The sequence below is a fragment of the Equus przewalskii genome, chromosome 8, assembly GCF_037783145.1.
Source record: "Equus przewalskii isolate Varuska chromosome 8, EquPr2, whole genome shotgun sequence".
In the NCBI taxonomy this organism is placed as follows: domain Eukaryota; kingdom Metazoa; phylum Chordata; class Mammalia; order Perissodactyla; family Equidae; genus Equus; species Equus przewalskii.
In genome coordinates this window covers 40,918,566-40,933,330 of record NC_091838.1, presented here as the reverse complement: position 1 = coordinate 40,933,330, position 14,765 = coordinate 40,918,566, and the positions used below count along the sequence as shown (strand labels likewise).

The 14,765-nt window shown below is 37.1% G+C and overlaps 1 protein-coding gene across 7 annotated transcripts in view; it reads right to left on the bottom strand.

Moving 5' to 3' along the window:
* The window catches only part of TMEM67 (transmembrane protein 67), a 54,900-nt gene extending 46,432 nt beyond the window's left edge, over positions 1-8,468 (bottom strand). For 6 of the 7 annotated variants that reach the window (XM_070630653.1, XM_070630656.1, XM_070630658.1 and 3 more), the window contains exons 1-3: positions 8,155-8,414; positions 6,126-6,214; positions 4,128-4,221 (exon numbers count right to left, since the gene is read on the bottom strand). In XM_070630653.1, the coding sequence (XP_070486754.1) occupies positions 4,128-4,221; positions 6,126-6,214; positions 8,155-8,410 (439 nt within the window). In that variant the 5' untranslated portion in view covers positions 8,411-8,414. Of the gene's footprint in view, positions 1-4,127; positions 4,222-6,125; positions 6,215-8,154 lie in introns of all 7 variants that reach the window. The other variant, XM_070630654.1, reaches the window with a different exon arrangement.
* Positions 8,469-14,765: the final 6,297 nt, after the last annotated feature.

The window sequence follows — 14,765 nt, the reverse complement described above, 5'->3', positions numbered from 1 at the left end:
ATAAACATTTGTTGAATGAACAAATACAACAGATGGCTGCCAGATTAATCACTCTCCTGTTCAAAACTTTCAGTGAAACACCTATGCCTACAGAACATCCTACCATTCAAAGCCTTCCACAGTCTGGACCAATGCTCCTGGCAAAACGTTATTCTCATAGTCCCTACACTTTCCATCTGGATGCTTACATTTGTAATAATACCCTTACTCACACTGTTCCTTCTGCCTGGAATGTTCTCCTCTCTTTTGCTACCTTTAGAAACTCTATTAATCCTTCAAGGTTCAGCTATTATACTGCCTTTTCCTGAAACCTTCTCAAACAACCCTGGTTGAAGTGAGTTCGTCCTTATACAGCATTTATTGTCTATAGTGCACATTTGATGATTTAATATATGTGCCCCTTGTGAAAATCTTTTATTGCTATCTTGCTCTGCAAACTACTTTTCCATATGCATGTCCTGCCTTCTAACTAAATAAATTGATGGCAAGGATTTTTATTTCTTTAAAAAAATTAATTTTTGAAAAGGTAATGCATAAATAAAGTTTAAAAATAAAAGGCACAGAAGAATTTAAAGTGAAAATTAAGTCTCTTCCCAACCCCTTTCTCCCAGACACCCAGTTTTCCATTGGAGGCAACTATTGGAGGCAATAGTTACCAGTTTCTTGTGAATTCTTCCAGATATAGGCTATGCATAAGCACATATGCATACGTAATCTTTTTTAGAAAGCATAAATGGTAGCATACCAAATACATAAAACAGTACCTATGACAACCAGCAGGTACTCAACACATATTTGTGGATGAATGAACTTCCTATACCTTGCTTTTTTACTTAATATACCTGGGATTTCTTTCCACAGCAATAATTATAGAACTGTGTTATCTTTCTATAGCTGCATCCTACACCATTGTATGGATCTACCTTAGTTTATTTGACCAATATTCTCTTGACAGACTTTTACATTGTTTATAATCTTTTGCCTTAGGAATAATGTTGCAATAAAAAAAATGCATACACTTCTGCAGACAAATATTTACCTGTACTGGGACAAGAAATTTCTAGATGAGGGCCACCAGGCAACAACCTGCATTTAATAAATATTGTCAAGTTGCTCTCCAGAGAGGTTGCACCAATTTCTAGTTCCCCAATATAAAATGAATGATTGTTTCCCTGTCTCCTGTATCCCTTGGAAACACGTTGTTAAAGTTCAAAAAGTTTGATAACAAAATCTGGTAGGTCAAAAACAAAATTTACTTTAAAATTTTAATATTATACTTACTGAGTAAAGTTGAGGATTTTTTTCATGTTTAATTATTTTTTTCTCTGTGAATATTATTCATGATTTTTGGCCATTTTTAAAAATCAGTTGTTCAGGGGCTGGCCCGGTGGCGCAGCTGTTAAGTGCGCACGTTCCGCCTCAGCAGCCCAGGGTTCACCAGTTCGGATCCTGGGTGTGGACATGGCACCGCTTGGCAAGACATGCTGTGGTAGGCATCTCACATAGAAAGTAGAGGAAGATGGGCATGGATGTTAGCTCAGGGCCAGTCTTCCTCAGCAAAAAAGAGGAGGATTGGCAGCAGATGTTAGCTCAGGGCTAATCTTCCTCAAAAAAAAAAAATCGGTTATTCATCTTGTTCTAAGTTATTGTAGAAGCTTTACATGTAGTGCAGATTGCAGAACTTAGCCCTCTGTCTGTTGTATGTATTATAAATTTTCCCTAGTTTGTAGGGTTTTTTTCTGGTATTGCTTATGTTTTTCTTTTCAGGTGGTATTTTTTTATTTTTATGTAGCCAAATTTACCAACTTTTCCTTCTGTAGCTTCCAGGTTTTTTCACATACTTAGAAAACTTATTCCACACCAAGACTATAAAATGTTTTCCTATTTTTTATGAACTTTCATAGATTCATATTTAATACTTAAATATTTTCTTGACCTGAAATTTAGTTTTCTTTAAGGAATAAGATGGAAACTCAACTTAGTATTTTCCCAGTTTCCCCAACACCATTTACTAATTAGCCTTTTCTCCATTGATATGAAATGTCACTTTTATCACATACCACATTCCCATATGGAGTGAATCTCTTTGGTTTTTCTACTTTAAGTTTCATCCATCAGTATGTGCTACCCATATGCCAGCCATACATTATTACAGTAGCTATAAAATGTACATAATATTTGATGGGGTTGTTTCCTCTTTCCTTTTTCGGAATGTTCCTGGATTTCCATGTATTTTTCAAGACAAACTTCATTTATTAAAGCCTACCTTTGTGTCTCTTGGTAACACTCTAAGTTTTCTTCAATTAATTTATCTCATACATTTCTCCTAAAGTTTATGCTTAGGCATTTTTTTCTTTTCTGTAGTTACTGTAGATAAGATCTTTTCTTCATATTTTCTAAAGGACTGTTGTTCAGATAGAATTTTTTGAAATTAATTTTGTATCCAGGAACCTTTACTATTTACAATTTTTAGTGTTTCCCTTGGGTTTTCTAAACACATAATCAAATCATTGGAAATTAATGATGTTTATCTTCTCCTTTTTAAATACTCTATGATCTATTTCTTTCACTTAGCTAAGAGCACAGTTTACATTTTTATCTGGGTCCTGACACTAACAGAAATGCTCATAATTTTTCCCTATTAAGAATCATATCAGTTTTTGAGTTGAAACATATATTTTATCATGTTAAGGAAGTATCCAGCTAATCCTATATCATTAAGAATTATTTTTTTTGTTTACTTTTTAAAATTGAGGTTATGATAGTTTACAACCTTGTGAAATTTCAGTTGTATGTTATTAGTTGCCAGTCATCTTATAGGTGCACCGCTTCACTCTTTGTGCTCAACCCCACCTCGCCCCTTCCCCCTGGCAACCACTAATCTGTTCTCTTTGTCCATGTGTTTGTTTATCTTCCACATATTAGTGGAGTCATACAATTTGTCTTTCTTTATCTGGCTTATTTCACTTAACATAAAACCCTCAAGGTCCATCCAGGTTGTTGTGAATGGGATGATTTTGTCATTTTTTATGGCTGAGTAGTATTCCATTGGATATATATACCATATCTTCTTTATCCAGTCATCAGTCAATGGGCACTTAGGTTGCTTCCACATCTTGGCTATTGTGAACAATGCTGCAATGAACATAGGGGTGTATAAGTCTCTTTGAACTGCTGATTTCAAGTTCTTTGGATAGATACCCAGTAGTGGGATGGCTGGGTCATATGGTATTTCTATTTTTAAGTTTTTGAGGAATCTCCATACTGTTTTCCATAGTGGCTGCACCAGTTTGACTTCCCACCAGCAGTGTATGAGGGTTCCTTTTTCTCCAAAACCTCTCCAACATTTGCTATTTTTTGTCTTGGCTAGTTTAGTCATTCTAACTGGTGTAAGGTGATATCTTAGTGTAGTTTTGGTTTGCATTTCCCCGATGATCAGTGACGATGAACATCTATTCATGAGCCTATTGGGCATCATATAGCTTCCCTGGAGAAATGTCTGTTCATATCCCCTACCCACTTTTTGATCAGGTTGTTTGATTTTTTGTTGTTGAGTTGTGTGACTTCTTTATATATTATGCAGATTAACCCTTTGTCAGTTACATGATTTGCAAATATTTTTTCCAGGTTGGTGGGTTGTCTTTTCGTTTCAATCCTATTTTCCCTTGCCTTGTAGAAGCTCTTTAGTCTGACAAAGTCCCATTTGTTTATTCTTTCTATTGCTTTCCTTGTCCGAGAAGACACAGTGTCTGAAAAGATCATTTTAAGACTGATGTCAAAGAATGTACTGCCTATATTTTCTTCTAGAAGTCTTATGGTTTCAGGTCTTATGTTTAAGTCTTTGATCCATTTTGAGCTTATTTTTGTGAACGGCATTAGAGAATATTCTACCTTCATTCTTTTACATGTGGCTGTCCAGTTTTCCCAACACAAGAATTATTTTTTTAATCAAGTAAGGCTTTTTATTCTCTTCCCAATGTCTGCTGTTGTCTTAAACATCATTAAATTTTAGACAACAATAATAAAAAATACTATTAAGAAATCACCAAGCTATTTCAATTAATGTCCTTATCAAAAACAAACACAGATGAAGATTCATCACTACTATTTCATAATCTATTTATTACCTAAAATATGGCCAGTGGGACAGTGGCATTTGCCTTCTGCAGTTAAACCACTAGGGCAAGAAATGCAGTTCCAGCCATCTCGAGTAACACCTTTCTAAATTAAAAAAAAAAAAAAAAAATTATTTTCTCCTGCTTAATTGATCATATAAGTTCAAAAAGCCACAATAGTGTATAATTAGCAGTCAATATTCAAATAAATCATAAACATATGAACTACATAAAAATCTCCTGGATAGCCAATTTGTGCTTATATTCCAAAATTAAGCTATACATTATTACTATGTATTGATGACTATTAACTCTGGCTAACAGTTCTTTCTTTTTCATGATTTTCAGTTCAAATGAGTCCTTCCTTTTATAATTAAAATTATCACTGAGTCTTTTCCACTTATAAAGAGAAAACACAACAAAATTCACCAAGGTTTTATCAATAAATAGCCCATTAATAGTTTAGTCTTATTTGTTCTAAAATAATTATTCTAATTTTTAAAAATTCAAATACATTAGGTTTTAAAAATTAAGTTATGGGGCCAGCCTGGTGGCGTAGTGGTTAAGTTCATGTACTTTGCTTCAGGGCCCAGGGTTTGCAGGTTGGGATCCTGGGCACAGACCTACACATTGCTCATCAAGCCATGCTGTGGCAGCGTCCCACATAAAAAATAGAGGAAGACTGGCACAGATGTTAGCCCAGTGACACTCTTACTCAAGCAAATAGAGGAAGATTGGCGATAGATGTTAGCTCAGGGCCAGTCTTCCTCACAAAAAATAAATAAATAAATAAGTTCTGATTAAAAATGGGTGAGTTTTATGGCATATAAATTATATGTAAATATAAAGTTGTTAAAATTAAATTATGACATTTCCTTCTACCCATTAATAGTTTGCACTAATAAAGATTTTCAATAAATATGACATCATTAAAAATTGGGTTATTACATTATATTGTTTAGGAAAAACCTGGGGTAAAAATATAGTAATTATAATACAAACATGGATGTAACCAAAATTGATAGAAAACAATGACAATAACAAAACAATGCCACAAATTATTTTAAATTTTAGTTGAAAAGACTGGATATATCAAGAAATGCTCTTATATTTGGCACTACATTAATATAGGACTATTAAAAAATTATGATAGCTTTGTAAAGTCACTGAAAAATAAACCTGCTTTGGCACCATTTCATATTAGTGACATTTTTATCATTGGCAATTCAGCTGGGGTCAATATTTTTAAAAATATAAAATAATTATCAAAATGGTCATCACATCTATAAGTACTAGCCATAAATTAGGACAACCGGTAATTTTATATTAACTTCCCAGATTGAATTTTTTTTAATACAGATAATGAGAAGAAACATTACTATAAAAGTCAGAACTGGCACACAGAGACTCCTAATTACCCAAAATGATGGAAAATGTATTTCTGTTAATTAAGAATCATCATTTACAGTAACTATTAGTTTACTAACTTTCAAAAATTATGATATAATAAAATGACCAGAATACAGCAACAAATATTATTTAACATATTTAGTGATGCAACTGGCATTTCATGGACTTATCACACCTTAGATATCATTATGAACACGAATTATCATATAAAACTATTGACATAATAAGTCTAGGATACTAAATTCATTCTGTACCAAAGGATACACACATCCCATATTTGCTCTATATATGTATCATTTATCTATTTTTCTTTATATTTGAGTTACTCTAAGAAGAAAAATAAAGACATACAAATTTTCACAGCTTTGTGGTTTTTTGGATTCCAGATTTTGAAAACCAAAGCAATATATTTCTGTTTTTTCAAAGTTTGCATAAAATTTCACTTACCTACCAAAATTTATTCAAGTAAAACCAAAGTTAGCTTAATAATTGCAAAGTTTGTGGGAAAATATGAGAGTGCAGCATTGTTAAAGTTTAAAAAATAAAGACATTTAATTTACTTTTTAATAGTAAAATTATTTAAAAATAAATACTCCATACCATGTTTTCTGGGCACTTTTTACAAATAATATCAGGTCCTCCATTATTAGAGATCACCTGAAATCCTGGTAGACACACACATGAAGTTCCTAAAAAGAAAAGAGTCAACTTTGACCTTGGTAAACAAAAATAAAACTCCAAGATTCTGAACCTTTTAATAATTCTTAAGATCTTGAAAAGTAGTATATTAGTTACGAGCAAGACTCTAGAGCCAGTACCTCTTGGCTTCAAATGCAGAAACATATTTCTAGGGTTCTAATCTTGATTCTGCTACTTAGTTGTGTGACCTTGAGCAAGTTACTGAACTTCTCTGTGCCCTGGCTTCCACTTGGGTAAAATGAGGACAACAGTATCTACCTCACAGGGTTAGTATGAGTATTAGTTACGTATGTTATGTATTAGTTAAGTATGTATATGTATTAGTTACATATTAGTATGTACAGGTCTTAGAGTATGTCTGCCACACAGTAGGTATTGTGTTTGCTATCATTTTAAGTGCGAGCATAACTAATCTATTAAATTATTGGACTATTAAACTAATAAACTATTGATTTATTGCTATGGGAAATTTTACATTTCTATTTCACCCAAACATACACATACACTCAATGAATTCAAATTTACTTTGTCCAAACAAAACCTTATCAGGAAAGTCACCTTGATTCAAATAAAAAGCACTGTTTTCCTTTGTTTGGACAGATAATAAACACTATAAAAAAAATAACTATTGAACTTGCTGGATAGGTACGGATGTCATTCTCTAAGAAGACATAAGGTGGAATAGCACCCATAGGAATCTATGTGATAGAATGCATATGACATCTGGGTTCATAGTGATGAAACTAACACCTTACACTGGAGAGTCTGTGCAATGCTTTCTCATTCATATTTCCTCAGCTGAGGAGCCTGACCTGTCCTATACCATGAATTACATGAGGATATATCATATTTGAAGATGGCAGCAAGTAAGTACTATGGGTGACTAAATTGAGATTAAAAATATCTTAGACTTTAGAATATGGGAAAAGTCTTATTCTGAGCTGTGCAGTGAGAACTACAATCAAACGATGGACGTAACAAGAAAAAAAAACTTAAAGCTTAATCTAAAGAGATTTTAAGGGCAATTAGTAATATTCAACAATAAAATGGATAAGTCCTAAGGAAATCCATAATATTAAGAACACACTATATAGTGGAAATACATAGTTGGAGACTCAGAGCAAAGAGACACTTACAGAGTCTTCCAGTCTCAATGTGGGGGACACAGAAGACATTATAATCTCATCTGGGCTCCCATTTCCCAATCTGTAAAATTAGATGATTGGACCTAATCATGGTTAAGGTCCCTTCCAGCTCTTAGCTCTGGAATTTGAAAAGCAAGATAAAGGGCTGTTCAGGGCAGCCGGTGAAGTTCATACGCTCCTCTTTGGGGCGGGGTTCGCGGGTTCCGATGCCAGGCATGGGCCTACGCACCTCTCATCAAGCCATGCTGTGGCGGCATCACACATACAAAATAGAGGAAGATTGGCACAGATGTTAGCTCAGCGATAATCTTCCTCAAGCAAAAGAGGAAGACTGGCAAAATGTTAGCTCAGGGCCAATCTTCCTCATCAAAAAAAGAAAAAAAAGAAAAAGGCCTATAAAGTTCACAAACACTAATTTGCATTCCTTCCCCAATCTGTCCTGTCTCTTGCTCCTCTGCACCTCAGATTACTTCTCTATTTCTTCTCCATCGTCGGTGGGCGGCTTTCCAGGTGCCTCCCTAAAGACCCTTCGGACAGGAGTTGGAGACTGGCGCCCAGAAATCAATTACTGGCGAAGGCTCACGGGGTAGCGGACTCGGGAGTCCCCAACCTCGTTAGCGTGCAAGCTGCAATGTTCCAAGGAGATTCTTCTCTCAGGGGCAAGCGGTTAACTTTCCTGAAACATTCTTCCCGCAGCCGCAAACGCGTTTCCGCGACGCCGGGCTCCGGGAGCCGCGCCGCGGCGGGAGAGTGACTGTGGCCGGGCCCACCCCGCCCCGCCTCACCTCGGTTGTCCTGCCGCTGGTTGGCTCCACACGAGACACAGGACAGCGCGGAGATATCGAAGTACTGGTTGTGGCCGCACGTCTCCGGCTCCTGGAAAGGTAAGGAGAAGGTCTGGGCCTGTGAGACGCGAGGAAAGACCAACAGGAGGAACGCAGTCACAGCCGCGGAGGGTAACGGCAACCAAGCCGCCATGTCCGCTCCAGCGCCGCTGCCGCCCGTCACCATGGTGCAGACGCCGGCGGCTGTAAGCCCCATCAGCCTCTGCGGCGAGCCGGCAGAGCCGATTGGACAAACCCCGCCTGGGGTTCCAGCAGCATCTGCCTGCGCCGCCTGGTTGCTAGGTTACCAAAGCCGCAGGAAGCTGCCTTGTCTGAAAAAGCGTGGGTTAGAGGCATGCTACCCCTGGATCCTGCAGGCGCGATGGGCTATTTAAAACCTTTGTTTCAAACTCTGGGACGCGACCCATTAGCGGGCCGTGAAATCAATTTAGGAGGTCAGGAAACAGCATACCACAGCAAAGAAAGTATCTGATTGTATCACAAAATTAAGAGTAAGTATTGTTTCATTAAACTGCTGAATGATATTTACATCAGAATTTATCCAGATTAAGTCTTGGTAAGGGAGACATTCCGACAGTGTATTTGTCAAAATATATTTGTCAGAAAGGTGGGGAAAACACCGATTTGAAGTATGCAGTGCTGGAAGATTGGCTCAAGCACAAAAAAAAGATCTTCCTGCCAGACCTTTCTTTGTGCTTCTACTTTCCTTGTTTTGAACATAGGAAATCATGTATATAAAATGAAATAATCTTTACCCCACTTGTTAGTAAAGAAGGAACCTCATTTTTTAGATCAAATTTACACATACGTAAATGTTGTCTTTCAAAGTAGGCACCCATGGAGGCTGTTAGCCCCAAAACATTTTAGAATTACCTTCAGATCCAGTTTATAGGTCACAAAAGAAAAATTTATTCCTTAACATTTAAGTCTCACTTCTGTTTTTGTTGTATTTTGTTTGTTTGAGTATTCTATTTTGTCCTCCTCCCCCCCTTTCCCAGTAAAATCACCCAACAAAATTTTGTCACCTTTTTCATCAGTAGTAGCTTGAAATGACTTTAGGCTTTCTCAAAAAAACAAGTTTTGTAATAAAAATGATGATTTGTCCCTATTAAGGAAAACGCACACACACATAATATTCTCAATGCATGTGGAAGATGCATCTAAGGAAGCTACATAACTTTAACAATTAGCTACCATTAGGCCTAGTGTTTCTCATGTGACCTTCCCCCAAAAAACAACATTCACTCAGTCACTAATATCTATGACACAGGAGGTGTATGTTCTGCAAACTCTTCCTTAAAGAGGAATTCTAAAAAGTGTTTTTTGAGTAATTACTGTGTTGTTGGAGTGTCTAATTTGAAGTGGAAATCACTTACCTGAATACAATTTTTTAAAAAACGTGTGACTATATAGATGTTAATGGGGACTCAGAAAGGGTATGGTCAGAATAGTTGAGATTAATCTGCAGAAGCTTCCTACAGGTGGATTTTAACTCTAGTCTTCCTTAATGAAGTACATACTGTTATATGCTCAGTAGAAGGGATTAGGGCAATAATATTTACTCATCACCTACTATATGATTAAAGCAATAAAAGAGTTCCCATTCATAATGGTCTTCTTTGTGTCCCACACTATGCACTGTGCTAGGCACTTAACAGCATTAACCTTAACTCTTTGTAATAACTCTTTGAGGGAATACTATCCCTTTTTTGTATCCTTTTATCAAAAAAACCCTGAGGATCAGAAAAGTTACATTTTAGGAAGTGGTGAAACTAGAATCTATCTCTACCTGGCCAACTCCAAAACCTGTTATCTTTTTACTCTATTAAGAGGCTTCTTTGTGGAATAGGTAGAGAAAATTTTTGGTATATTCTACATGTAGGACAAGCCTATTGTGTTTAATTAGCAAGATGATATTGCCATAATATACCACAGACAGTTGAACGATGGTTATCTAAGACCTTTGGGCACTGCACCTAACAAAACTGCCCCAAAGAGCTAAATAGAGAGCTTATTTGTAGGAGAACAATTCAAAATAGACACAGTTAAGTTTGAGATAACTGTAAATACTATAGATTTGTCTGTATAAATTGCCTACAAGGATGGGAGAAAGAATGTTAGCTAAAACTGTTAAGCATAAATTGGGACTGTATCTTTAGGGATATTTTTGCTGCAGGTAATGGAAGATCAGGTAGTTTAAGCCAGTTCACAACGGCTTAAACAAAAACAAATCTGAGAAGTCTGGAGGTAGGTGGCTGCTGGTGTTCATTCAGTGATGTCAGATAGTCATCTCTGCGGCCCTCTTGGCTTTTCCCTCTTAGTTGCAGTGTGAATGCCTTATACCAAATATCAAAATTCAGATTTAGGATGGGAAGAAGGAAAGGAGCTGAACCAGAGATGTTTTCTCTGTCTCTTTAATCAGGAAAGCTCATATTTTCTCTACGCCATGTATTGTGCTAAACTTCTTATATACAGCATTTCAGTCTTTTTAACAACCCTGTAAACAGGTAGTACAGTTATCCCCGTATATCAAGCTTAAAGACATGCCAAGAATCATCCAGCTAAAATGTGGAAGAGTTATACATAGAAGTGGATGTGACTCAGAGAACATGGTTTAATGTCAGCTTAGGAAGAAGGGTACCAAAAAGAGTAAGAGAATGGGTTCAAAGAAGATAACAAATGCTTATTGAACACCTAGAATGAGATGGGCACTGCATCATTCTTTACCTACATTATCAAAATTCATCCACTCAACAACCTTATGAAACCTGTAGAATTGTTATCATCTCAGTTTTATGTGTGATTAAATGGAGGCACAAAGAGATTTTTAAAAATTTACCTAAATGCACAGCTTATACTTTACAGACACAAACTTTGAATTATGGCATTTTAACTCTTGGGGCTGCTTAACCACAATGCTATGCCCCCAATAGTATAAATGCTGCAAAAAAGTCAAGGAGGCTGAGGATGGAGAAAAAGTCTTCAGATTTGGCAATTAGGTGATCATTAGTTACCTTTTTGAATGGAGTTTCGTTACAGTGGGGGGTAGAAGCAAGCCATAGAGCAGTAGTGAGAAAGAATAAGCACCAGATATAAGCTATTTTGAGGAACTTTGCATTGAAAGGAAGTCAAAAGAAGCGACTGAGCTAAAAGAATTTTTACTTTTTTTTTAGGATAAGGAGAATGTAAGTGGAAAGGGAAGGAGTAGTAAAAGAGAGGTTCAAAATAAAGAGAGGAATAATTGACTCTCTCTTGAGCTCCTGGGAAGGGGTCAAGAACTTGGATATAAGAGTGAGAGAAGGACAATCTCAGGGGAAGAGAGTCATTCTTTCTCAGATTGGAAGGAAAGAGGAAGATGAGTGAAGCCATAAAGAAATCCTGGGCTGGGGAGCAGAGAAATTGAAGAAAATCAGTTTCTCAAGTAAAGAACATGGGTAAAAGTAGGAAATATTTTGAAAAGGCAGAGTGAATAATTGGAAGGGAAATCATTTAGAGATGAAAATTGGCAGCAAGTCTAGATCTTGGCTGCAAGGCTAGAGCATGTTGGAGCAGGTGCAGATAGGGGATGGGCCAGGAAATTTCTAGGGTCAAGGTGAACAGTTTGTGGAGAAAATGAGTGTAGTTTGGTTATGTTGAGCGAGTTACCTACTTAGGTAGAGAGGTACAGCAGAAATAGAGGTAGAGGTCTAGTGCTTGATGAAGAGGTTGGAACTAGAAATGGGAATCATCTGGAGTGTTCCAAAGACTATTGTGTTTTGAATCTCCAAGCTGAGTTAAGACAGGCATAATCATTAGGAAAGAGAGCCGTAGGCGAGAAGTAAGAAGGTAGCTCATCTTTGGCAGGCAGTTCAATAATTTTTCAAACATTTATTGAGCACATGTATGAGTAGACACTTGTTAGGGACAAGAGCTATCATGGTGCTTTTCCTCTGGGGTCTCATAATCTAGTAGAGAAATAGACATGGAAACAACCCATTAAAATACGTTCAGATAACTACTCTAATTGAGACTGTAGAATTGGAAGATGGGATTAACCATGCCTTAGGGAATGGAAAGTCACAGAGAAGGAGATATTGTAGGACAGGACAGGCAGAGGGATAAGAGGGACCAGAGTGAGCAGGCACACTGGGGAATGGTATGTATCCCTGTATCCCTGAGGTGTAGGGTGAGTGGCCAGTGGCAGGAGATGAGGTTGGAGAAGTAGGAAGGAATAAAAATGAAGGCTCTTGGGGCCGGCAAGGTGGCGTACTGTTTCAGTTCGTGGGCTCTGCTTCAGCAGCCTGGGGTTTGCCAGTTTGGATCCTGGGTGCAGACCTACACACAGCTTATCATGCCATGCTGTGGCAGTCATCCCACATATAAAATAGAGGAAGATGGGCACAGATGTTAGTTCAGGGCTAAACTTCCTCAAAAAAAAAATAAAATGAAGGCTCTTGAATGCCTATATTTGTCTACGATGTTTTCAAGCTTGTTAAGACTCTAAGTTAGGGAATAACATGATCAGGTTTGAATTTTAGAAAATATCTTGGAAAAGAGGTATATGGAAACCTCTAGAGATAGAGATCACTTGGGAAGCTAAAGCAGAAGTCTAGGGTCTAAATTAGGGCAATGGAAGAAGGGAGAGGCAGGAGAGGATGGATGAAATAACTGTTTAGAAGGAAGAATCATGAGAATTTTATGACTTGGACAGAGGATGTAAAGAAGCAGAGACAAGGATCCCTCCCAGTTTCTAATTTGGTTGGCTGGGTGGATTGTGACATTACAGGAAGATAAGAAATACCTGAGGCCAATAAAAGCCTCTTACTGAATAAAGAAAAAAAATTAAAGGTAGAAATTAAAGCTATAGCAATTATCTAATATGTTGGTAGGAGTTAGGGCCATGGATAATAATTGATATTAATTGCTTGCTTTCCATGTGTCAGTCACTGAAATATCTCATTTGATAAAATTGGGACCATTATCATCACCTTTACTTTACAGATGAGAAAACCAAGACTTAGAAGGCATGTATGACTTCCTAAGGTCACACTCAGATCATGATTCTGACCCTGGCAATTTGATACCAGAGCCCATACTCTTAACCCTGATTCTTTACTGCTGCTCTGGAATCTGTAGATGTGCTTTCCTGAACATTAATTTTTTAAAAAGGGATTGGGCCAGCCCCAGTGTCCTAGTGGTTACAGTAAGTGCTCTCTGCTTTGGTGGCTGGTTTGGTTCCCAGGAGCAGACCTACACCACTCATCTGCCAGTGGCCATGCTGTGGTGGCGGCTCAAAGACAAAAAATGGAAGATTGGCAGTGGATGTTAGCTCAGGGTAAATATTCCTCAGAAAAGAAAAGGGAAAGGCAAGTTAGCCCATGAGGGGATTAATTAACTAAAATATTACAAAGAACTTGAAGAAAAAATTCAAAGTGTAGAAGCAGAGATTGTGGCCAGAAAGGGGAATTAGTGAGGTCAGAATCTTACAGTTGGGGCTCTTTGTATGGTGAGCCATGCACTCTTCCCCAAACTCCAGACTCTTAGTGCCAATGCCTCCTAGATATAAACAACTGCTGCATCGCATTCACTATGTTTCAAGCTGAACTTGGCTTCCATGATGGAAGACTCTATTGGTTTTCCTCCAGGTTATTCCTAAAATAAACTTTCCGGTTATTCCTGCTCTCTGCCCTTTGTAGGCTCAGCCACCTTTACTTGGCTATTAAATATGGAGTTCCTGAGGGTCAGTCTAGATTTTTCTCTCTTCTTATTCTTTGGTTTCTCTCCCAGGTGATATCAACCATGTCCATGACGTCAATGACCACTTTTTGCAGATGACTCACATATTTATATATATCCAGGCCAAGTATCTCTTCTGTGCTCTGAACCAGTATTTCTACTGTTTGCTTGAAAACTCCATTTGGGTGGAATAAAGCATCTTTAATTCAAGGTGTCCAGAAACAATTTATGATCTCCATCCCTTCCCCTGCCCCCAACCTTGTCCTCTGCCAGTGACCTCTCTCTCAGTTAACGGCAACATCATCCAACCTGTAACATAAGCCAAAAATCCAGGAGCCACTTTCAATGCTTTCCTTTCCTTCACCTTCCCATTTCAGTCCATTAGCAAGACTTCTTGATTTTTATCTTCTAAATATCTCTTGAATTTATGTCCCAAATATCCCTTGAATTCTTTTATTTTTCTTAACCTCTACCATTGCTACCACTAAAATGCTATCTTCTCCCATATGAATTACTACAATGACCTATTTTACAACTTAATTTTTCAATTTTAGGCATTATCAGTTGACTGCCTGCTATGGAAGATGCAGATTGCTTTCTACCACATTTTCCAAACTTTTTCATCTTCCTAATATATTTATTTAAAAATTTCAGAGTATTAATCACTTTATATTATTATGACTACTTAAATGCTATTCACAATTGCATCATGTACCATACAATTTGTATCTTTTGCTTATGTGAATAAGTATCTTCTTTGTGTCTTTAGTTATTATGTGCTATCATTAATTAATTCCTAAATTCTCCCTCAGAGCTATTAATCTCTTTTCAATATA